This window comes from Pleurodeles waltl, chromosome 11 (assembly GCF_031143425.1).
Source record: "Pleurodeles waltl isolate 20211129_DDA chromosome 11, aPleWal1.hap1.20221129, whole genome shotgun sequence".
Taxonomy (NCBI): Eukaryota; Metazoa; Chordata; class Amphibia; order Caudata; family Salamandridae; genus Pleurodeles; species Pleurodeles waltl.
Window position 1 is genome coordinate 126231834 of NC_090450.1, and position 25982 is coordinate 126257815.

The 25982-nt window shown below is 47.7% G+C and overlaps 1 protein-coding gene across 1 annotated transcript in view; it reads left to right on the forward strand.

The window, feature by feature from the left end:
- KPNA4 (karyopherin subunit alpha 4) overlaps positions 1–25982 on the forward strand; it is a 220172-nt gene that overhangs the window by 51207 nt on the left and 142983 nt on the right. Inside the window, exon 14 of the mRNA XM_069213245.1 lies at positions 10956–11027. Within this exon, the coding sequence (XP_069069346.1) occupies positions 10956–11027 (72 nt within the window). The remainder of the gene's footprint in view (positions 1–10955; positions 11028–25982) is intronic.

Below are 25982 nucleotides of genomic sequence, written 5' to 3' on the forward strand. Positions count from 1 at the left end.
GTGTCTGATAACAGCCCAGACACATACCCAACTAGGCCATCACCACCGGAAGACAGCACAGCCTACTCACAAGTGGTGGCTAGAGCAGCACTATTCCATAATGTGGAACTACACTCGGAACAAGTAGAGGATGATTTTTTATTTAACACCCTCTCCTCAACCCACAGCTCCTACCAAAGCCTGCCGATGCTCCCAGGCATGCTACGCCATGCAAAGGACATTTTCAAGGAGCCAGTTAAAAGTAGGGCAGTGACGCCTAGGGTGGACAAAAAGTATAAGGCGCCTCCTACGGACCCCGTATTCATCACCTCTCAGCTGCCACCAGACTCTGTGGTGGTAGGGGCTGCCAGAAAACGGGCAAACTCACACACTTCTGGGGATGCACCTCCCCCAGATAAAGAAAGTAGGAAGTTCGATGCAGCCGGGAAGAGGGTTGCTGTCCAAGCAGCAAACCAGTGGCGCATCGCAAATTCACAAGCGCTGCTAGCGCGATACGACAGAGCCCACTGGGATGAGATGCAGCATCTCATTGAACATCTCCCAAAAGATCTGCAAAAAAGAGCAAAACAGGTTGTTGAGGAGGGTCAAAACATTTCCAACAATCAAATACGCTCCTCCATGGATGCAGCAGACACGGCCGCAAGAACCATTAATACGTCGGTTACCATCCGTAGGCACGCATGGCTCAGAACGTCTGGATTCAAGCCAGAAATTCAGCAGGCAGTGCTTAACATGCCAGTAAACGAGAAACTTCTGTTCGGTCCGGAGGTCGACACAGCCATAGAAAAGCTCAAGAAGGACACTGACACTGCCAAGGCCATGGGCGCACTCTACTCCCCGCAGAGCAGAGGATCTTATAACACCTTCCGCAAAACACCTTTTAGAGGAGGGTTTCGGGGTCAGGCCACACAAGCTAGCACCTCACAGTCCGCACCGCCCACCTACCAGGGACAGTACAGGGGAGGTTTTCGGGGCCAGTATAGAGGGGGGCAATTTCCTAGGAATAGAGGAAGATTTCAAAGCCCCAAAACCACTACCAACAAGCAGTGACTCACACGTCACTCACCCCTCCCACACAACACCAGTGGGGGGGAGGATACATCAATATTACGAAGCATGGGACAAAATAACTACAGACACATGGGTCCTAGCAATTATCCAACATGGTTATTGCATAGAATTCATGCAATTCCCTCCAGACATACCACCAAAATCACAAAATTTATCAAAATACCATTCACAGCTTCTAGAGATAGAAGTTCAAGCACTACTGCAAAAAAATGCAATAGAATTAGTACCAAGCACACAAATAAACACAGGAGTTTATTCACTGTACTTCTTGATACCAAAAAAGGACGAAACACTGAGACCAATTCTAGACCTCAGGGTAGTAAACACATTCATCAAATCAGACCACTTTCACATGGTCACACTACAAGAAGTGTTACCATTGCTCAGAAAACACGACTACATGACAACCCTAGACCTCAAGGACGCATATTTCCATATACCAATACATCAATCACACAGGAAATATCTAAGGTTTGTATTCAAAGGAATACATTACCAATTCAAAGTATTGCCTTTTGGTTTAACAACCGCTCCAAGAGTATTCACAAAATGCCTAGCAGTAGTCGCTGCACACATCAGAAGGCAGCAAATACATGTGTTCCCGTATCTAGACGACTGGCTAATCAAAACCAGTTCGCTCACACAATGCTCAAACCACACAAATCAAGTCATACAAACCCTCTACAATCTAGGGTTCACCGTCAACTTTGCAAAATCAAACATTCTGCCAAGCAAAGTACAGCAATATCTAGGAGCCATAATAGACACGACAAAAGGAGTAGCAACGCCAACTCCACAAAGGATCCACAATTTCAACAGGGTCATTCAACACATGTCTCCAAACCAAACAATACAAGCAAGAACAATACTACAGCTCCTAGGCATGATGTCCTCATGCATAGCCATTGTCCCAAACGCAAGACTGCACATGAGGCCCTTACAACAGTGCCTAGCCTCACAGTGGTCTCAAGCACAGGGTCACCTTCTAGATCTGGTGTTGCTAGACCGCCAAACTTACCTATCGCTTCTATGGTGGAACAGTATAAATTTAAACATAGGGCGGCCTTTCCAAGACCCAGTGCCACAGTACGTAATAACAACAGATGCTTCCATGACAGGGTGGGGAGCACATCTCAATCAACACAACATAAGAGGACAATGGAACATACATCAAACAAAACTGCATATAAATCATCTAGAATTATTAGCAGTTTTTCAAGCACTAAAAGCTTTCCAACCAATCATAACCCACAAATACATCCTTGTCAAAACAGACAACATGACAACGATGTATTATCTAAACAAACAAGGAGGAACACATTCAACGCAGTTAAGCTTGTTAGCTCAACAAATATGGAAGTGGGCAATCCACCATCAAATTGGTCTAATAGCACAGTTTATTCCGGGGATCCAGAATCAGCTGGCAGACAATCTCTCTCGAGATCACCAGCAAGTCCACGAATGGGAAATCCACCCACAAATTCTGAACACCTACTTCACACTCTGGGGAACACCACAAATAGACTTATTTGCAACAAAAGAGAACGCAAAATGCCAAAACTTCGCGTCCAGATACCCACACAAGCAATCCCAAGGCAATGCCCTATGGATGAACTGGTCAGGAATATTTGCTTACGCTTTTCCTCCTCTCCCTCTCCTTCCTTACCTAGTAAACAAATTGAGTCAAAACAAACTCAAACTCATTTTAATAGCACCAACGTGGGCAAGACAACCCTGGTACACAACACTGCTAGATCTGTCTGTAGTACCACACATCAAACTGCCCAACAAACCAGATCTGTTAACGCAACACAACCAACAGATCAGACACCCGGACCCAGCATCGCTGAATCTAGCAATCTGGCTCCTGAAATCCTAGAATTCGGACACTTACAACTTAGCCAAGAGTGTATGGAAGTCATAAAGCAGGCCAGAAGGCCATCCACTAGACACTGCTACGCAAGTAAGTGGAAAAGATTTGTTTGGTACTGCCATCATAATCAGATACAACCACTAGAGGCAACTCCAAAACATATAGTAAATTACTTGCTCCATTTACAAAAAGCAAAGCTAGCCTTCTCTTCTATTAAAATACATCTTGCAGCAATATCTGCATACCTGCAAACTACATATTCAACTTCCTTGTATAGGATACCAGTTATCAAAGCATTCATAGAAGGGCTTAAAAGAATTATACCACCAAGAACACCACCTGTTCCTTCATGGAACCTAAACGTGGTTCTAACAAGACTCATGGGCCCACCTTTCGAACCCATGCACTCTTGCGGAATACAATTCCTCACCTGGAAAGTTGCCTTTCTCATCGCCATTACATCTCTAAGAAGAGTAAGTGAAATTCAAGCGTTCACAACACAAGAGCCTTTTATACAAATACATAAAAATAAGGTCGTCCTACGACCTAATCCAAAATTTTTACCAAAAGTTATTTCTCCATTCCATCTAAATCAAACGGTAGAACTACCAGTATTCTTCCCACAGCCAGATTCTGTGGCTGAAAGAGCACTACATACATTAGATGTCAAAAGAGCATTAATGTACTACATTGACAGAACGAAGAACATCAGAAAAACTAAACAGCTATTTATTGCATTCCAAAAACCTCATGCAGGTAACCCAATATCAAAACAAGGTATAGCCAGATGGATAGTTAAATGCATCCAAATCTGCTACCTTAAAGCAAAAAGACAACTGCCCATTACTCCCAGGGCACATTCAACAAGGAAAAAAGGTGCTTCAATGGCCTTTTTAGGAAACATCCCAATGCAAGAAATATGTAAGGCAGCCACTTGGTCTACGCCTCACACATTCACCAAACACTACTGTATAGATGTGCTATCCGCACAACAAGCTACAGTAGGTCAAGCTGTATTAAGAACTCTATTTCAGACAACTTCTACTCCTACAGGCTAAACCACCGCTTATGGGGAACTAACTGCTTACTAGTCTATGCATACCATGTGTATCTACAGCGACAGATGCCATCGAACTGAAAATGTCACTTACCCAGTGTACATCTGTTCGTGGCATCAGTCGCTGAGATTCACATGGACCCACCCACCTCCCCGGAAGCCTGTAGCAGTTCAGAAGTTACCTTCAATTTTGTACATTTGTATATATATTACTTAATCCTTTAATAGGTACATACTTACATTTTTCATTGCGCGGGCACTATTACTATAGTACAACTCCTACCTCACCCTCTGCGGGGAAAACAATCGAAGATGGAGTCGACGCCCATGCGCAATGAGCACAGAAGGTGGAGTCACTCGGCCCCGTGACTCGAAAACACTTCTTCGAAGAAAAACAACTTGTAACACTCCGACCCAACACCAGATGGCGAGCTCATGCATACCATGTGAATCTCAGCGACTGATGCCACGAACAGATGTACACTGGGTAAGTGACATTTTCATTCCTGAGGCTGTGGGAGGTTCCAGTGGACCAACTATGTCCACACCCACTCTTTCAAAGGGAACCCCCACCACTGGAAGTGGAATGAGGGGGGCCTTTGGATGCCCACCTGTCTTACCACTGGCTTGACAGGTGGGGCAGGAGAGGCAAAACTCCTTAACCATGTTGGACATATTGGGCCAGTAGAAGTGGTTGACTAACCTCTCCCACGTCTTGGTTTGTCCCAAATGTCCAGCAAGGGGAATGTCATGGGCCAATGTTAGGATGAATTCTCTGAACAGCTGAGGCACTACCACTCTCCTAGTGGCACCAGGTTTGGGGTCTCTGGCCTCAGTGTACAGGAGTCCATCTTCCCAATAGACCCTATGTGTTCCATTTTTCTTGCCCTTGGACTCTTCAGCAGCTTGCTGCCTAAGGCCTTCAAGAGAGGGACAGGTTTCTTGTCCCTTACACAGCTCCTCCCTGGAGGGTCCCCCTGGGCCTAAGAGCTCAACCTGGTAAGGTTCAAGCTCCAAAGGCTCAGTTCCCTCAGAGGGCAGAACTTCTTCCTGAGAAGAGAGGTTCCCTTTCTTTTGCTGTGTTGCAGTTGGTTTCCCAACTGACTTTCCTGTTCTCTTGGTAGGCTGGGCCATTTTTCCAGACTCCAGCTCTACTTGTTCACCCTGTGCCTTGCATTGTGCTCTTGTTTTCACACACACCAGTTCAGGGATACCCAGCATTGCTGCATGGGTTTTTAGTTCTACCTCAGCCCATGCTGAGGACTCCAGGTCATTTCCAAGCAGACAGTCCACTGGGATATTTGAGGAGACCACCACCTGTTTCAGGCCATTGACCCCTCCCCATTCTAAAGTAACCATTGCCATGGGATGTACTTTTCTCTGATTGTCAGCGTTGGTGACTGTGTAAGTTTTTCCAGTCAGGTATTGGCCAGGGGAAACCAGTTTCTCTGTCACCATGGTGACACTGGCACCTGTATCCCTCAGGCCCTCTATTCTAGTCCCATTAATTAAGAGTTGCTGTCTGTATTTTTGCATGTTAGGCGGCCAGACAGCTAGTGTGGCTAAATCCACCCCACCCTCAAACTAGAGTAGCTTCAGTGTGAACCCTGATTTGCTCTGGGCACACTGTTGATCCCACTTGGAGACTAGCCATACCAGTGTTACCTGGATGGGAGTTTGGAGTGGAACCTTTCTTGGGACAGGCCTTGTCTCCAGTTTGGTGTCCATGCTGTTTACAGCTATGACACCAGGCCTTTTTGGGATCAAAGTTTTTACCCTTGTACCCATTGTTTTGTGAAGAGGCTCTGGGCCCACCCTCCTGTGCAGGTTTTTGGGGGCCTGTAGAAGACTCTTTACTATTTTTAGTTTTGGTTGTCTCATCACCCTTCTGCTGGGGAGTCTTTGTGACCCCTTTCTTTTGGTCACCCCCTGTTGAAGTCTTGGACACCCTTGTCTTGACCCAATGGTCCGCCTTCTTTCCCAATTCTTGGGGAGAAATTGGTCCTAGGTCTACCAGATGCTGATGCAGTTTATCATTGAAACAATTACTTAACAGGTGTTCTTTCACAAATAAATTGTACAGCCCATCATAATTACTTACACCACTGCCTTGAATCCAACCATCTAGTGTTTTCACTGAGTAGTCAACAAAGTCAACCCAGGTCTGGCTCGAGGATTTTTGAGCCCCCCTGAACCTAATCCTGTACTCCTCAGTGGAGAATCCAAAGCCCTCAATCAGGGTACCCTTCATGAGGTCATAAGATTCTGCATCTTGTCCAGAGAGTGTGAGGAGTCTATCCCTACACTTTCCTGTGAACATTTCCCAAAGGAGAGCACCCCAGTGAGATCTGTTCACTTTTCTGGTTACACAAGCCCTCTCAAAAGCTGTGAACCATTTGGTGATGTCATCACCATCTTCATATTTAGTTACAATCCCTTTGGGGATTTTCAACATGTCAGGAGAATCTCTGACCCTATTTATGTTGCTGCCACCATTGATGGGTCCTAGGCCCATCTCTGGTCTTTCCCTCTCTATGGCTAGGATCTGTCTTTCCAAAGCCAATCTTTTGGCCATCCTGGCTAACTGGATGTCCTCTTCACTGGGGCTATCCTCAGTGATTTCAGAGGTGTTGGTCTCTCCTGTGAGGGAACCAGCATCTCTGACTATTATTTTAGGAGTCAGGGTTTGAGGGACCCTGTTCTCCCTAGATAGGACTGGTAGGGGGGAATTGTCCTCCAAGTCACTATCCTCTTCCTCTGAGTTGCCACCCTCAGAGGGGTTGGCCTTTTCAAACTCTGCCAAAAGCTCCTGGAGCTGTATTTTGGTAGGTTTGGGGCCCATTGTTATTTTCTTTATTTTACAGAGTGACCTTAGCTCCCTCATCTTAAGATGGAGGTAAGGTGTGGTGTCGAGTTCCACCACAGTCACATCTGTGCTAGACATTATGCTTCTAAAAGTTGGAATACTTTTTAAGAAACTAAAACTGGTTCTAGAATCTAATTCAAACTTTTAACAAACTTTTAAACTCTAAAAGAAATGCTAAACAGGATCTAACACAAGGCCCTAGCAGGTCTTTTAAGAATTTAGAAAACTTTTCAAATTGCAAAAATCAATTTCTAATGACAATTTTGGAATTTGTCGTGTGATCAGGTATTGGCTGAGTAGTCCAGCAAATGCAAAGTCTTGTACCCCACCGCTGATCCACCAATGTAGGAAGTTGGCTCTGTATGTGCTATTTCAAAGTAAGGAATAGCATGCACAGAGTCCAAGGGTTCCCCTTAGAGGTAAAATAGTGGTAAAAATAGATAATACTAATGCTCTATTTTGTGGTAGTGTGGTCGAGCAGTAGGCTTATCCAAGGAGTAGTGTTAAGCATTTGTTGTACATACACATAGACAATAAATGAGGTACACACACTCAGAGACAAATCCAGCCAATAGGTTTTTATATAGAAAAATATCGTTTCTTAGTTTATTTAAAGAACCACAGGTTCAAATTCTACATGTAATAGCTCATTTGAAAGGTATTGCAGGTAAGTACTTTAGGAACTTTAAATCATAAAAATTGCATGTATACTTTTCAAGTTATTCACAAATAGCTGTTTTAAAAGTGGACACTTAGTGCAATTTTCACAGTTCCTAGGGGAGGTAAGTTTTTGTTAGGTTAACCAGGTAAGTAAGACACTTACAGGGCTTAGTTCTTGGTCCAAGGTAGCCCACCGTTGGGGGTTCAGAGCAACCCCAAAGTCACCACACCAGCAGCTCAGGGCCGGTCAGGTGCAGAGTTCAAAGTGGTGCCCAAAACACATAGGCTAGAATGGAGAGAAGGGGGTGCCCCGGTTCCGGTCTGCTTGCAGGTAAGTACCCGCGTCTTCGGAGGGCAGACCAGGGGGGTTTTGTAGGGCACCGGGGGGGACACAAGCCCACACAGAAATTTCACCCTCAGCAGCGCGGGGGCGGCCGGGTGCAGTGTAGAAACAAGCGTCGGGTTTGTAATGGAAGTCAATGGGAGATCTAGGGATCTCTTTAGCGCTGCAGGCAGGCAAGGGGGGGGTTCCTCGGGGAAACCTCCACTTGATCAAGGGAGAGGGACTCCTGGGGGTCACTCCTCCAGTGAAAGTCCGGTCCGTCAGGTCCTGGGGGCTGCGGGTGCAGGGTCTCTCCCAGGCGTCGGGACTTTAGGTTCAAAGAGTCGCGGTCAGGGGAAGCCTCGGGATTCCCTCTGCAGGCGGCGCTGTGGGGGCTCAGGGGGGACAGGTTTTGGTACTCACAGTATCAGAGTAGTCCTGGGGTCCCTCCTGAGGTGTTGGATCGCCACCAGCCGAGTCGGGGTCGCCGGGTGCAGTGTTGCAAGTCTCACGCTTCTTGCGGGGAGCTTGCAGGGTTCTTTAAAGCTGCTGGAAACAAAGTTGCAGCTTTTCTTGGAGCAGGTCCGCTGTCCTCGGGAGTTTCTTGTCTTTTTGAAGCAGGGGCAGTCCTCAGAGGATGTCGAGGTCGCTGGTCCCTTTGGAAGGCGTCGCTGGAGCAGGATCTTTGGAAGGCAGGAGACAGGCCGGTGAGTTTCTGGAGCCAAGGCAGTTGTCGTCTTCTGGTCTTCCGCTGCAGGGGTTTTCAGCTGGGCAGTCCTTCTTCTTGTAGTTGCAGGAATCTGATTTTCTAGGGTTCAGGGTAGCCCTTAAATACTAAATTTAAGGGCGTGTTTAGGTCTGGGGGGTTAGTAGCCAATGGCTACTAGCCCTGAGGGTGGGTACACCCTCTTTGTGCCTCCTCCCAAGGGGAGGGGGTCACAATCCTAACCCTATTGGGGGAATCCTCCATCTGCAAGATGGAGGATTTCTAAAAGTTAGAGTCACTTCAGCTCAGGACACCTTAGGGGCTGTCCTGACTGGCCAGTGACTCCTCCTTGTTGCTTTCTTTGTTCCCTCCAGCCTTGCCGCCAAAAGTGGGGGCCGTGGCCGGAGGGGGCGGGCAACTCCACTAAGCTGGAGTGCCCTGCTGGGCCGTGACAAAGGGGTGAGCCTTTGAGGCTCACCGCCAGGTGTCACAGCTCCTGCCTGGGGGAGGTGTTAGCATCTCCACCCAGTGCAGGCTTTGTTACTGGCCTCAGAGTGACAAAGGCACTCTCCCCATGGGGCCAGCAACATGTCTCTAGTGTGGCAGGCTGCTGGAACCAGTCAGCCTACACAGACAGTCGGTTAAGTTTCAGGGGGCACCTCTAAGGTGCCCTCTGTGGTGTATTTTACAATAAAATGTACACTGGCATCAGTGTGCATTTATTGTGCTGAGAAGTTTGATACCAAACTTCCCAGTTTTCAGTGTAGCCATTATGGTGCTGTGGAGTTCGTGTTTGACAGACTCCCAGACCATATACTCTTATGGCTACCCTGCACTTACAATGTCTAAGGTTTTGTTTAGACACTGTAGGGGTACCATGCTCATGCACTGGTACCCTCACCTATGGTATAGTGCACCCTGCCTTAGGGCTGTAAGGCCTGCTAGAGGGGTGTCTTACCTATACTGCATAGGCAGTGAGAGGCTGGCATGGCACCCTGAGGGGAGTGCCATGTCGACTTACTCGTTTTGTCCTCACTAGCACACACAAGCTGGCAAGCAGTGTGTCTGTGCTGAGTGAGAGGTCTCCAGGGTGGCATAAGACATGCTGCAGCCCTTAGAGACCTTCCTTGGCATCAGGGCCCTTGGTACTAGAAGTACCAGTTACAAGGGACTTATCTGGATGCCAGGGTCTGCCAATTGTGGATACAAAAGTACAGGTTAGGGAAAGAACACTGGTGCTGGGGCCTGGTTAGCAGGCCTCAGCACACTTTCAATTGTAAACATAGCATCAGCAAAGGCAAAAAGTCAGGGGGCAACCATGCCAAGGAGGCATTTCCTTACACTGAAGGACCGGACTTTCACTGGAGAAGTGACCCCCAGGAGTCCCTCTCCCTTGCCCAAGTGGAGGTTTCCCCGAGGAACCCCCCCCTTGCCTGCCTGCAGCGCTGAAGAGATCCCGAGATCTCTCATAGACTAACATTTCGAACCCGACGCTTGTTTCTACACTGCACCCGGCCGCCCCCGCGCCGCTGAGGGTGAAATTTCTGTGTGGACTTGTGTCCCCCCCGGTGCCCTACAAAACCCCCCTGGTCTGCCCTCCGAAGACGCGGGTACTTACCTGCAAGCAGACCGGAACCGGGGCACCCCCTCCTCTCCATTCTAGCCTATGTGTTTTGGGCACCACTTTGAACTCTGCACCTGACCGGCCCTGAGCTGCTGGTGTGGTGACTTTGGGGTTGCTCTGAACCCCCAACGGTGGGCTACCTTGGACCAAGAACTGAGCCCTGTAAGTGTCTTACTTACCTGGTTAACCTAACAAATACTTACCTCCCCTAGGAACTGTGAAAATTGCACTGTGTCCACTTTTAAAACAGCTATTTGTGAATAACTTGAAAAGTATACATGCAATTTTTATGATTTGAAGTTCCTAAAGTACTTACCTGCAATACCTTTCGAATAAGATATTACATGTAGAATTTGAACCTGTGGTTCTTAAAATAAACTAAGAAAAGATATTTTTCTATACAAAACCTATTGGCTGGATTTGTCTCTGAGTGTGTGTACCTCATTTATTGTCTGTGTATGTACAACAAATGCTTAACACTACTCCTTGGATAAGCCTACTGCTCGACCACACTACCACAAAATAGAGCATTAGTATTATCTATTTTTACCACTATTTTACCTCTAAGGGGAACCCTTGGACTCTGTGCATGCTATTCCTTACTTTGAAATAGCACATACAGAGCCAACTTCCTACACAAACCTATTGTTAATGTAATGGTTTCCTTATGTCCCAGCCACTAAAAAGGTGACTTTGTTCTGAATTCCTTTTTATATTCACTTTATCTTACCTACCTCAACAAAAAAACTTTATTTACATTCGTATTTATATTTCAGGGGGATTTTGGCACACAAAAAGAAGCTGCCTGGGCTATAAGCAACTTAACGATCAGTGGAAGAAAAGATCAAGTAAGTAACAGATTTTAAGTCAAAGGCTACTTAAAGAATTTCAAGCATGGTAAATCTTGGATTTGCACGGAACTATTAAATGATTGGAAATGTCTTGAATATCAACATATGTATTTGTGACTCACTATAGCAATACAAACCAGTGAATTGTACATTTTGAACGCAGTTAGGACACCTTGGGAGAGCCTCTTTCTGAGGTCAGTTCAAAACTATAATTACTTTTTAGGTTGGCCTGCATTTATAACAATCAGCATAGTATCTGTGGCCTGTTATCAACCAATTCTTAAGAAAGCATCCATGGTGGTTATACTGTATAGCATTGGCATCCCAGGGCTGCAAGTACCATTGCATTACAGTTTGATAACTAAATTTCCTGTCTACTGTTTTAGTAAGTTGATCAGTATCACTTGCTCTTGGAGGTGATAAAATGTTTAAAACTCCAAGACCAGTGTGGTCAGTGATTTAAACTATATATATATATATATATATATATATTACACGTTTGATGGCTTGTGTAGCTGCAGATACACATGCTATGCATATTCTGCCATCTAGTGTTGGGCTTGGAGTGTTACAAGTTGTTTTTCTTCTAAGAAGTGTTTTCGAGTCAAGGGATCGAGTGACTCCTCCTCTTCTCCATTGCGCAAGGGCATCGACTCAATATTAGATTGTTTTCTTTCCACTATCTGGTTCGGACTGGTTTCTTTTCGCTCTGATAGTTCGAGTCGGAAAAGTTCTACAACTCGCTAATTCTCGTCGGTATTGTTTCGATCGCGTAACATCTTCCATCCATACTTCGGTACTGTCGGGTCAAACGTCTTTACTCGCCCTTTGGGGCGCGTTTGCCCTACTCTCACCTAGTCGGGTCGACCACGTGGAAGCCTCATGGACCGGGCCCCATTACACTTTTGTCTTCGGTGCCACGCAAAATTTCCCTACACAGACCAACATCTCGTCTGTAATCTCGGTCTCTCCCCAGACCATTGGGAAGAAAATTGTGAGGACTGCAGATCCTGCCGTTCGAAGAAAACTCTCAGACAGAAGAGCATGAAGACTCGAGATGGCATCGAAGAGCACCGAACGTCCCGACGTCGAGGAAGAGGAGATCATGCACATGGCAGTCTCAGACAGAGGGTCCAATTCCGAGCAGGAGTCCGAGGAGGACAGACTAGTCAAGGCAAGACAGCACATGAGTACGCCTGCCGGTGTCACAGCCAAGCCCAAACATAAGGCCTTGAACGACACTGCCGGAAGGCCATGGCTCGACCCGTAAAAAGACCTTTGTTGACCAACCTACAACTTGGGCACCGAAAAAGGCCACGCCACCAAAGCCTTCAGACTCGAGACGAAGCTCTGTCTCTGAAACTATCAGACATCGATGCTTCGAGTTGAAACATTGAAAAACACTTTCAGAGCCGAGGCCAACATCCACTCCCAGCCTTTCGATACAGAAAAAAACAGCTTCAGAACCAAAAAGGCCAGTTTATACGGAGGAACATGGACTTTAGCAAGTACTTAAAGAAAGCCATAGAATCACGGAGGAACACTCACAAATGGAGGATATAGAAAGGCAAGCCAGAATTCATAGTCACAAGGACACTGGCAAAATTATAATTGCACCTCCTCCTGAAGCCTAATAGGAAATTGGCCTTTCAAGAACAATTTGGACACTGCTCGGCCACCAGCTAAAGTGCCAAAGACTAAACCAAAATCTCCACCTCCTCAATTTTCTCCTCCTCATTCTCCTCACTTGCTTGTCTCTTCCCCCTACTACTCCCACACCTGTACAATCTCCTGTACATTCATTTGATTCACAGCAAGACAATGTGTATCCATGGGATCTGTATGGTCCAGATCCCATTCCTGATAACCCAGACTGCTATCCCGCCAAGCCATCACCACCGGAGGATAGTACCGGATATACTCAGGTTTTAGCGAGGGCGGCATCCTACCACAATGTCACCATGCACACTAAGCTCTTAGAGGATGATTTTCTTTTTAACACACTATTCTCTAGACACACTATCAGTCCGTTCCCATGCTTCCGGGCATGTTAAAGCAAGCACACCACATTTTCCAAGAGCCAGTGAAGGGTAGGATAATTACTCTGAGTGGAGAAAAAATATAAGCCACCTCACTCTGATCCTGCCTTTATTACACAGCAATTGCCTCCTGACTCTGTAGTCGTAAGCGCGGCCAGGAAAAGAGCAAACTCCCAACCATCCGGGGATGCACCCCCACCAGACAAGGAGAGCAGAAAATTTGATGCTGTGGGCAAGAGGGTAGCATCTCAAGCACAGTTGGCTAGATATGTTAGGGTCCACTGGGATGAGATGAAGGATATAATACAACATCTCCCCAAAGGCCAACAAAAAGGGGTGCAACAAATAGTCGAAGGGCATGCTATTACAAACAACCAAATCAGGTCAGCCCTAGATTCTGCAGACACAGCAGCTAGAACAATTAATACTGCTGTCACTATACGGAGACACACATGGCTTAGGTCTTCAGGATTTAAGCATGAATTTCAACAGGCAGTCCTTAAAATGCTGTTTAATCAAAAACAACTTTTTGGCCCCGCAGTAGACTCGGCTATTGAGAAAAATGAAAAGATTCGGACACCGCTAAAGCCATGGGTGCTTTGTATACCACACAATACAGGGGGTCCTTTCGGAAACTTCAATACAGAGGTGGATTTAGAACCCAAACACTTGAGGCATCCACCTCACAAACAGTCAGCCTACCAACCTCAATTACAACAGACAACTGGGTATTAACTATTATCCACAATGGCTATTGCGTATATGTAAGGAAATGCCTCCTTGGCATGGTTGCCCCCTGACTTTTTGCCTTTGCTGATGCTATGTTTACAATTGAAAGTGTGCTGAGGCCTGCTAACCAGGCCCCAGCACCAGTGTTCTTTCCCTAACCTGTACTTTTGTATCCACAATTGGCAGACCCTGGCATCCAGATAAGTCCCTTGTAACTGGTACTTCTAGTACCAAGGGCCCTGATGCCAAGGAAGGTCTCTAAGGGCTGCAGCATGTCTTATGCCACCCTGGAGACCTCTCACTCAGCACAGACACACTGCTTGCCAGCTTGTGTATGCTAGTGAGGACAAAACGAGTAAGTCGACATGGCACTCCCCTCAGGGTGCCATGCCAGCCTCTCACTGCCTATGCAGTATAGGTAAAGACACCCCTCTAGCAGGCCTTACAGCCCTAAGGCAGGGTGCACTATACCATAGGTGAGGGTACCAGTGCATGAGCATGGTACCCCTACAGTGTCTAAACAAAACCTTAGACATTGTAAGTGCAGGGTAGCCATAAGAGTATATGGTCTGGGAGTTTGTCAAACACGAACTCCACAGCACCATAATGGCTACACTGAAAACTGGGAAGTTTGGTATCAAACTTCTCAGCACAATAAATGCACACTGTAAAGAAATGGCTCCCTGTTGCAGTTACCCCCCACTTTTTGCCTGATACTGATGCCTGACTTGACTGAGAAGTGTGCTGGGACCCTGCTAACCAGGCCCCAGCACCAGTGTTCCTTCACCTAAAATGTACCATTGTATCCACAATTGGCACACCCTGGCATTCAGATAAGTCCCTTGTAACTGGTACTTCTAGTACCAAGGGCCCTGATGCCAAGGAAGGTCTCTAAGGGCTGCAGCATGTCTTATGCCACCCTGGAGACCTCTCACTCAGCACAGACACACTGCTTGCCAGCTTGTGTGTGCTAGTGAGGACAAAACGAGTAAGTCGACATGGCACTCCCCTCAGGGTGCCATGCCAGCCTCTCACTGCCTATGCAGTATAGGTAAGACACCCCTCTAGCAGGCCTTACAGCCCTAAGGCAGGGTGCACTATACCATAGGTGAGGGTACCAGTGCATGAGCATGGTACCCCTACAGTGTCTAAACAAAACCTTAGACATTGTAAGTGCAGGGTAGCCATAAGAGTATATGGTCTGGGAGTCTGTCAAACACGAACTCCACAGCACCATAATGGCTACACTGAAAACTGGGAAGTTTGGTATCAAACTTCTCAGCACAATAAATGCACACTGATGCCAGTGTACATTTTATTGTAAAATACACCCCAGAGGGCACCTTAGAGGTGCCCCCTGAAACTTAACCGACTATCTGTGTAGGCTGACTAGTTTTAGCAGCCTGCCACAAACCGAGACATGTTGCTGGCCCCATGGGGAGAGTGCCTTTGTCACTCTGAGGCCAGTAACAAAGCCTGCACTGGGTGGAGATGCTAACACCTCCCCCAGGCAGGAATTGTCACACCTGGCGGTGAGCCTCAAAGGCTCACCTCCTTTGTGCCAACCCAGCAGGACACTCCAGCTAGTGGAGTTGCCCGCCCCCTCCGGCCAGGCCCCACTTTTGGCGGCAAGGCCGGAGAAAATAATGAGAAAAACAAGGAGGAGTCACTGGCCAGTCAGGACAGCCCCTAAGGTGTCCTGAGCTGAAGTGACTCTAACTTTTAGAAATCCTCCATCTTGCAGATGGAGGATTCCCCCAATAGGGTTAGGATTGTGACCCCCTCCCCTTGGGAGGAGGCACAAAGAGGGTGTACCCACCCTCAGGGCTAGTAGCCATTGGCTACTAACCCCCCCGACCTAAACACGCCCTTAAATTTAGTATTTAAGGGCTACCCTGAACCCTAGAAAATTAGATTCCTGCAACTACAAGAAGAAGGACTGCCCAGCTGAAAACCCCTGCAGCGGAAGACCAGAAGACGACAACTGCCTTGGCTCCAGAAACTCACCGGCCTGTCTCCTGCCTTCCAAAGATCCTGCTCCAGCGACGCCTTCCAAAGGGACCAGCGACCTCGACATCCTCTGAGGACTGCCCCTGCTTCGAAAAGACAAGAAACTCCCGAGGACAGCGGAGCTGCTCCAAGAAAAGCTGCAACTTTGTTTCCAGCAGCTTTAAAGAACCCTGCAAGCTCCCCGCAAGAAGCGTGAGACTTGCAACACTGCACCCGGCGACCCCGACTCGGCTGGTGGAGATCCGACGCCTCAGGAGGGACCCCAGGACTACTCTGATACTGTGAGTACCAAAACCTGTCCCCCCTGAGCCCCCACAGCGCCGCCTGCAGAGGGAATCCCGAGGCTTCCCCTGACCGCGACTCTTTGAACCTAAAGTCCCGACGCCTGGGAGAGACCCTGCACCCGCAGCCCCCAGGACCTGAAGGACCGGACTTTCACTGGAGAAGCGACCCCCAGGAGTCCCTCTCCCTCGCCCAAGTGGAGGTTTCCCCGAGGAATCCCCCCCCCTTGCCTGCCTGCAGCGCTGAAGAGATCCCGAGATCTCTCATAGACTAACATTGCGAACCCGACGCTTGTTTCTACACTGCACCCGGCCGCCCCCGCGCTGCTGAGGGTGAAATTTCTGTGTGGACTTGTGTCCCCCCCCGGTGCCCTACAAAACCCCCCTGGTCTGTCCTCCGAAGACGCGGGTACTTACCTGCAAGCAGACCGGAACCGGGGCACCCCCTTCTCTCCATTGAAGCCTATGTGTTTTGGGCACCACTTTGAACTCTGCACCTGACCGGCCCTGAGCTGCTGGTGTGGTGACTTTGGGGTTGCTCCGAACCCCCAACGGTGGGCTACCTTGGACCAAGAACTGAACCCTGTAAGTGTCTTACTTACCTGGTAAAACTAACAAATACTTACCTCCCCTAGGAACTGTGAAAATTGCACTAAGTGTCCACTTTTAAAACAGCTATTTGTGAATAACTTGAAAAGTATACATGCAATTTTGATGATTTGAAGTTCCTAAAGTACTTACCTGCAATACCTTTCGAATGAGCTATTACATGTAGAATTTGAACCTGTGGTTCTTAAAATAAACTAAGAAAAGATATTTTTCTATATAAAAACCTATTGGCTGGATTTGTCTCTGAGTGTGTGTACCTCATTTATTGTCTATGTGTATGTACAACAAATGCTTAACACTACTCCTTGGATAAGCCTACTGCTCGACCACACTACCACAAAATAGAGCATTAGTATTATCTCTTTTTACCACTATTTTACCTCTAAGGGGAACCCTTGGACTCTGTGCATGCTATTCCTTACTTTGAAATAGCACATACAGAGCCAACTTCCTACACACACTGATGCCAGTGTACATTTTATTGCAAAATACACCCCAGAGGGCACCTTAGAGGTGCCCCCTGAAACTTAACCGACTATCTGTGTAGGCTGACTAGTTCCAGCAGCCTGCCACACTAGAGACATGTTGCTGGCCCCATGGGGAGAGTGCCTTTGTCACTCTGAGGCCAGTAACAAAGCCTGCACTGGGTGGAGATGCTAACACCTCCCCCAGGCAGGAGCTGTAACACCTGGCGGTGAGCCTCGAAGGCTCACCCCTTTGTCACAGCACCGCAGGACACTCCAGCTAGTGGAGTTGCCCGCCCCCTCCGGCCCGGCCCCCACTTTTGGCGGCAAGGCCGGAGAAAATAATGAGAATAACAAGGAGGAGTCACTGGCCAGTCAGGACAGCCCCTAAGGTGTCCTGAGCTGAGGTGACTCTAACTTTTAGAAATCCTCCATCTTGCAGATGGAGGATTCCCCCAATAGGGTTAGGATTGTGACCCCCTCCCCTTGGGAGGAGGCACAAAGAGGGTGTACCCACCCTCAGGGCTAGTAGCCATTGGCTACTAACCCCCCAGACCTAAACACGCCCTTAAATTTAGTATTTAAGGGCTACCCTGAACCCTAGAAAATTAGATTCCTGCAACAACAAGAAGGACTGCCCAGCTGAAAACCCCTGCAGAGGAAGACCAGAAGACAACAACTGCCTTGGCTCCAGAAACTCACCGGCCTGTCTCCTGCCTTCCAAAGAACTCTGCTCCAGCGACGCCTTCCAAAGGGACCAGCGACCTCTGAGGACTGCCCTGCTTCGACGACAAGAAACTCCCGAGGACAGCGGACCTGCTCCAAAAAGACTGCAACTTTGTTTCAAGGAGCAGCTTTAAAGACCCCTGCAACTCCCCGCAAGAAGCGTGAGACTTGCAACACTGCACCCGGCGACCCCGACTCGGCTGGTGGAGAACCAACACCTCAGGGAGGACCCCCGGACTACTCTACGACTGCGAGTACCAAAACCTGTCCCCCCTGAGCCCCCACAGCGCCGCCTGCAGAGGGAATCCCGAGGCTTCCCCTGACCGCGACTCTCTGAAACCTAAGTCCCGACGCCTGGAAAAGACCCTGCACCCGCAGCCCCCACGACCTGAAGGACCGGACTTTCACTGCAGAAGTGACCCCCAGGAGTCCCTCTCCCTTGCCCAAGTGGAGGTTTCCCCGAGGAAGCCCCCCCCTTGCCTGCCTGCAGCGCTGAAGAGATCCCTTGATCTCTCATTGACTTCCATTGCGAACTCGACGCTTGTTCTAACACTGCACCCGGCCGCCCCCGCGCCGCTGAGGGTGAAATTTCTGTGTGGGCTTGTGTCCCCCCCGGTGCCCTACAAAACCCCCCTGGTCTGCCCTCCGAAGACGCGGGTACTTACCTGCAAGCAGACCGGAACCGGGGCACCCCCTTCTCTCCATTCTAGCCTATGCGTTTTGGGCACCACTTTGAACTCTGCACCTGACCGTCCCTTAGCTGCTGGTGTGGTGACTTTGGGGTTGCTCTGAACCCCCAACGGTGGGCTACCTTGGACCAAGAACTGAACCCTGTAAGTGTCTTACTTACCTGGTAAAACTAACAAACTTACCTCCCCCAGGAACTGTGAAAATTGCACTAAGTGTCCACTTTTAAAGTAGCTATTTGTGAATAACTTGAAAAGTATACATGCAATTGAAATGATTCAAAGTTCCTAATGTACTTACCTGCAATACCTTTCAAACAAGATATTACATGTTAAATTTGAACCTGTGGTTCTTAAAATAAACGAAGAAAATATATTTTTCTATAACAAAACCTATTGGCTGGATTTGTCTCTGAGTGTGTGTTCCTCATTTATTGTCTATGTGTATGTACAACAAATGCTTAACACTACTCCTTGGATAAGCCTACTGCTCGACCACACTACCACAAAATAGAGCATTAGTAGTAATCTATTTTTACCACTATTTTACCTCTAAGGGGAACCCTTGGACTCTGTGCATGCTATTCCTTACTTTGAAATAGCACATACAGAGCCAACTTCCTACAGTATAATTGGCACAAAAACTCCCAACTATTCCACCAAAACCACACAATCTCTCCACCCAACATATCCATGTTGCAGGAAGAAGTAAAATCTCAATTACTCAAACAAGCGATAGCTTGTGCCACAAGGTCAAATAGGAGCATGAGTTTACTCACTATTTCCTCATCCCCAAAAAAAGGTCGGAACCTTAAGACTGATATTAGATCTCAGAACCCTCAATCTTTACATCCTATCAGAACACTTTCACATGGTTACACTACAGGATGTAGTCCCACTGCTACAGCAGCAGGAATTCATGGCAACATTAGACCTCAAGGATGCGTATTTTCACATACCCATCCAGCGCACAGAAAATAGCTCAGGTTTGTAATTCAGGGAAAACACCTTTCGGGATAACAGCTCCCAGAGTAATAACACTTTGAACTGGTATTCACGAAATGCCTGGCAGTAGTAGCTGCCTACCTAAGAAGACAACCCATTCATGTCTTCCCACATCTCGACGATTAGCTAATAAAATCCAACAGTCATACAGTGTCAAAACCATACACATTATGTAATACAAACCCTACACACCCTAGGGCTCTCCATAAACTACCAAAAATCGCACCTACAACCTGCGCAAATTCAACAGTATTTAGGAGCCACACTAAATACACAAACAGCACTTGCAAGCCCAAGCCCGCAAAGAATACAAGCCTTTCACAATGTATTGACGCAAATACAGCCAGACCAATGACACACTGTCAAATTTGTCATGAAACTGTTGGGCATGATGGCATCATGAATCGCCATTGTCCCACATGCAAGACTAAACACGCAGCCTTTACAATAGTGCCTTGCACAGCAATGGTCCGAGCCACAGGGTCAACTTCACGAACTAGTGTTTGGCGGTCTATCATGCAGATCACTTCAGTGATGGAATTCCACAAACCTAAACAAAGGGTGGCCTTTTCAAGACCCTGTGCCTCAGACCATACTTACAACAGATGCATCAATGATTGGATGGGGGGCACACCTCAACAATCGCAAAATTCAAGCACAATGGGACGCCAAACACAAACAGTTTCATATAAATCACCAAGAATCGCTAGCCTTATTCCTAGCACTCAAAGCTTTTCAGCCTCTTCTCACTCACAAGAACATCCTTATCAAAACAGACAACATGACGACAATGTATTACCTAAACAAACAAGGAGGGACCCATTCATCCCAACTCTTCCTCCTAGCCCAAAAGATTTGGCAATGGGCAATCCACAGCAATATTCCCCTGGTAGCACAATACATTCCAGGAATACACAACCAATTGGCAGAAGTTCTCAGCTGAGATCATCTACAAACACACACGTGGGAAATTCATCCCCAAGTGCTTCAAACATACTTTCACCACTGGGGAACAGCAGACATAGACCTATTCGCCACCAGCGAAAACGCAAAATGCCAAAACTTTGCATCCAGGTACCCACATGTTCTATCCAAAGGCAATGCTCTATGGATGAATTAGTCAGGGATATTTGCTTACGCTTTTCCCCCCTCTCCCGCTCATTCCATTTCTAGTCAACAAACTGCATCCAAACTCATACTTATAGCACCAACGTGGGCACGTCAACCCTGGTGCATAACACTATTAGATCTCAGTAGTACCACATATCAAACTCCCGAACAGACCAGATCTGTTAACACAAAACAAACAACTAATCGGGCACCCAGATCCCCAAATACTCAATCTAGCGATTTGGCTCCTGCAGTCATAGTTTGGATATCTGCAACTACCAACTGAGTGTATGGAAGTAATTAAACAAGGAAACCCACTGCCAGGTAGTGTTATGCAAACAAATGCAAAAGATTTGTGTATTACTGTCCATCTAAACATATTACCCCTCTTTCAGCATCAATACAAGACATTGTAAGTTATTTTCTTCATTTACAAAAGGCTAACTTAGCTTTTTCATCCATTAAAATACATCTCACTGCAATCTCTGCGTATTTGCAAAATATACAACACAGCTCTTTAGAGTCCCTGTTATCAAAGTCTTCATGGAAGGCTTAAAACGCATTATTCCACCTAGAACACCTCCAATACTATTGTGGAATCTAAACATAGTGCTCAAACGATCATTTGAACCTATGCACTCATGCCAGATTCAATACTTAACATGGAAAGTTGCCTTCCTAGTCGCAATTACTTCATTAAGAAGAGTTGGTGAAATCCAGGCTTTCACAATTCAAGAACCGTTCATACAAGTACATAAACATAAAATTGTACTTCAAACAAACCCAAAATTTCTCCCAAAAGATATATCCCCGTTTCATATTAATCAGTGGAGCTACCAGTCTTCTTCCCACAGCCAGACTCAGTAGCAGAGAGCCCTGGATACATTAGATCTTAAGAGCCTTAATGTACTACATTGACGGGACAAAATCCTTCACAAAAACCAAACCATTATTTGTAGCATTCCAAAAGCCACATACTGGTAACCCTATTTCAAAACAAGGGTTAGCTAGATGTATAGTAAAATGTATCCAAACATGTTAACTAAAAGGCAGCTAAAGCACATTCCACACGGGGAAAAAAAGGGGCTACAGTGGCTTTCTTAGGTAACATACCAATGGCCGAAATTTCTAAAGCAGCCACTTAGTCAACACATTTACCAAGCATTACTGTGTAGATGTGTTAGCAACACAGCAGGCCACAGTAGAACAGGCTGTATTAAGAACACTATTTCAAACAACTTCAACTCCTACAGGCTGACCACCGTTTAAGGGAGGTAACTGCTTTTGTCTATGCACAGCATGTGTATCTGCAGCTACACATGCCAACGGATGGAAAATGTCACTTACCCAGTGTACATCTGTTTGTGGCATGTTCCGCTGCAGATTCACATGCACCCTCCCACCTCCCTGGGAGCCTGTAGTCGTTTATTCACTTGTACACGTGCCACGTGAGCGTGTATGTATATATATGTTCGATGGCATGTGTAGCTGCAGATACACATGCTGTGCACAGTCCGCCGTCTGGTGTTGGGCTCGGAGTGTTACAAGTTGTTTTTCTTCGAAGTCTTTTCGAGTCACAAGACCGAGGCAATCCTCCCATTTCGACTCCATTGCGCATGGGCGTCGACTCCATCTTAGATTGTTTTTTTCCGCCATCGGGTTCGGACGTGTTCCTTTTCGCTCCGTGTTTCGGGTCGGAAAGTTAGTTATAATCTCGGAAAAAATCGTCGGTATTGTTTGCGTTCGGTATTGGGTTAGTTAGAACAAATCGACACCGAATTTTGAAGAGCTCCGGTGGCCCTTTGGGGTTTTTTCGATCCCCCGTCGGGGCCTGGTCGGCCCGGCCACGTGCGACTTCACGGCTGATGGAACGGACCCCATTCCGCTTCTGCCCAAAATGCCATAACAAGTATCCGTATACGGATCAGCATCTGGTCTGTAACTTGTGCTTGTCCCCCGAGCACAAGGAGGATACTTGTGAAGCCTGTCTAGCGTTTCGGTCGAGGAAGACTCTGAGAGACCGAAGAGCCAGGAGACTACAAATGGCGTCCATGCCGACAGGTCAAGAACGTTTCGAGGAGGAAGAAGAAGCTTTCTCCATCCGCGAGTCGGATTCTGAAGAACTCGACGCCGAAGAAACACACCAAACCGTGAGTAAGACGTCGAAAATAAAGACTCACGAGAAGTCCACAAAAGCCCAGGGGACGCCACCGCCAACAGGCCATGGCTTAACCCGAAAACTAGGTGACCGATCCAAGGCACCGAAAAAGGGCATGCTGGTGTCGAAGTCATCCGACTCCGGTCGAGATACCGCCACACAGCAACCTCTGAGCCAAGACAGCGGCTCTGAGAAACTTCGGCACAGACTGCGTGTAGGAAGTTGGCTCTGTATGTGCTATTTCAAAGTAAGGAATAGCATGCACAGAGTCCAAGGGTTCCCCTTAGAGGTAAAATAGTGGTAAAAATAGATAATACTAATGCTCTATTTTGTGGTAGTGTGGTCGAGCAGTAGGCTTATCCAAGGAGTAGTGTTAAGCATTTGTTGTACATACACATAGACAATAAATGAGGTACACACACTCAGAGACAAATCCAGCCAATAGGTTTTGTATAGAAAAATATCTTTTCTTAGTTTATTTTAAGAACCACAGGTTCAAATTCTACATGTAATATCTCATTTGAAAGGTATTGCAGGTAAGTACTTTAGGAACTTTAAATCATAAAAATTGCATGTATACTTTTCAAGTTATTGACAAATAGCTGTTTTAAAAGTGGCCACTTAGTGCAATTTTCACAGTTCCTGGGGGAGGTAAGTTTTTGTTAGGTTAACCAGGTAAGTAAGACACTTACAGGGCTTAGTTCTTGGTCCAAGGTAGCCCACCGTTGGGGGTTCAGAGCAACCCCAAAGTCACCACACCAGCAGCTCAGGGCCGGTCAGGTGCAGAGTTCAAAGTGGTGCCCAAAACACATAGGCTAGAATGGAGAGAAGGGGGTGCCCCGGTTCCGGTCTGCTTGCAGGTAAGTACCTGCGTCTTCGGAGGGCAGACCAGGGGGGTTTTGTAGGGCACCGGGGGGGACACAAGCCCACACAGAAATTTCACCCTCAGCGGCGCGGGGGCGGCCGGGTGCAGTGTAGAAACAAGCGTCGGGTTCGCAATGTTAGTCTATGAGAGATCTCGGGATCTCTTCAGCGCTGCAGGCAGGCAAGGGGGGGGTTCCTCGGGGAAACCTCCACTTGGGCAAGGGAGAGGGACTCCTGGGGGTCACTTCTCCAGTGAAAGTCCGGTCCTTCAGGTCCTGGGGGCTGCGGGTGCAGGGTCTCTCCCAGGTGTCGGGACTTTAGGTTCAAAGAGTCGCGGTCAGGGGAAGCCTCGGGATTCCCTCTGCAGGCGGCGCTGTGGGGGCTCAGGGGGGACAGGTTTTGGTACTCACAGTATCAGAGTAGTCCTGGGGTCCCTCCTGAGGTGTTGGATCGCCACCAGCCGAGTCGGGGTCGCCGGGTGCAGTGTTGCAAGTCTCACGCTTCTTGCGGGGAGCTTGCAGGGTTCTTTAAAGCTGCTGGAAACAAAGTTGCAGCTTTTCTTGGAGCAGGTCCGCTGTCCTCGGGAGTTTCTTGTCTTTTTGAAGCAGGGGCAGTCCTCAGAGGATGTCGAGGTCGCTGGTCCCTTTGGAAGGCGTCGCTGGAGCAGGATCTTTGGAAGGCAGGAGACAGGCCGGTGAGTTTCTGGAGCCAAGGCAGTTATCGTCTTCTGGTCTTCCTCTGCAGGGGTTTTTCAGCTAGGCAGTCCTTCTTCTTGTAGTTGCAGGAATCTAATTTTCTAGGGTTCAGGGTAGCCCTTAAATACTAAATTTAAGGGCGTGTTTAGGTCTGGGGGGTTAGTAGCCAATGGCTACTAGCCCTGAGGGTGGGTACACCCTCTTTGTGCCTCCTCCCAAGGGGAGGGGGTCACAATCCTAACCCTATTGGGGGAATCCTCCATCTGCAAGATGGAGGATTTCTAAAAGTTAGTCACTTCAGCTCAGGACACCTTAGGGGCTGTCCTGACTGGCCAGTGACCCCTCCTTGTTTTTCTCATTATTTTCTCCGGCCTTGCCGCCAAAAGTGGGGCCTGGCCGGAGGGGGCGGGCAACTCCACTAGCTGGAGTGTCCTGCTGGGTTGGCACAAAGGAGGTGAGCCTTTGAGGCTCACCGCCAGGTGTGACAACTCCTGCCTGGGGGAGGTGTTAGCATCTCCACCCAGTGCAGGCTTTGTTACTGGCCTCAGAGTGACAAAGGCACTCTCCCCATGGGGCCAGCAACATGTCTCGGTTTGTGGCAGGCTGCTAAAACTAGTCAGCCTACACAGATAGTCGGTTAAGTTTCAGGGGGCACCTCTAAGGTGCCCTCCGCTGTGTATTTTACAATAAAATGTACACTGGCATCAGTGTGCATTTATTGTGCTGAGAAGTTTGATACCAAACTTCCCAGTTTTCAGTGTAGCCATTATGGTGCTGTGGAGTTCGTGTTTGACAAACTCCCAGACCATATACTCTTATGGCTACCCTGCACTTACAATGTCTAAGGTTTTGCTTAGACACTGTAGGGGTACCATGCTCATGCACTGGTACCCTCACCTATGGTATAGTGCACCCTGCCTTAGGGCTGTAAGGCCTGCTAGAGGGGTGTCTTACCTATACTGCATAGGCAGTGAGAGGCTGGCATGGCACCCTGAGGGGAGTGCCATGTGGACTTACTCGTTTTGTCCTCACTAGCACACACAAGCTGGCAAGCAGTGTGTCTGTGCTGAGTGAGAGGTCTCCAGGGTGGCATAAGACATGCTGCAGCCCTTAGAGACCTTCCTTGGCATCAGGGCCCTTGGTACTAGAAGTACCAGTTACAAGGGACTTATCTGGATGCCAGGGTCTGCCAATTGTGGATACAAAAGTACAGGTTAGGGAAAGAACACTGGTGCTGGGGCCTGGTTAGCAGGCCTCAGCACACTTTCAATTGTAAACATAGCATCAGCAAAGGCAAAAAGTCAGGGGGCAACCATGCCAAGGAGGCATTTCCTTACACGGCGGCACTGAAGATTTTCGGCACCGAGACACCACGCCGAAAACAAAGAAGGTTTCTTCGGAGCCTAAAAAGACTTCCGAAAAGGTTTCGGTTCCGAAACATCCAGTGTAAAGAAATGGCTCCCTGTTGCAGTTACCCCCCACTTTTTGCCTGATACTGATGCTGACTTGACTGAGAAGTGTGCTGGGACCCTGCTAACCAGGCCCCAGCACCAGTGTTCTTTCCACCTAAAATGTA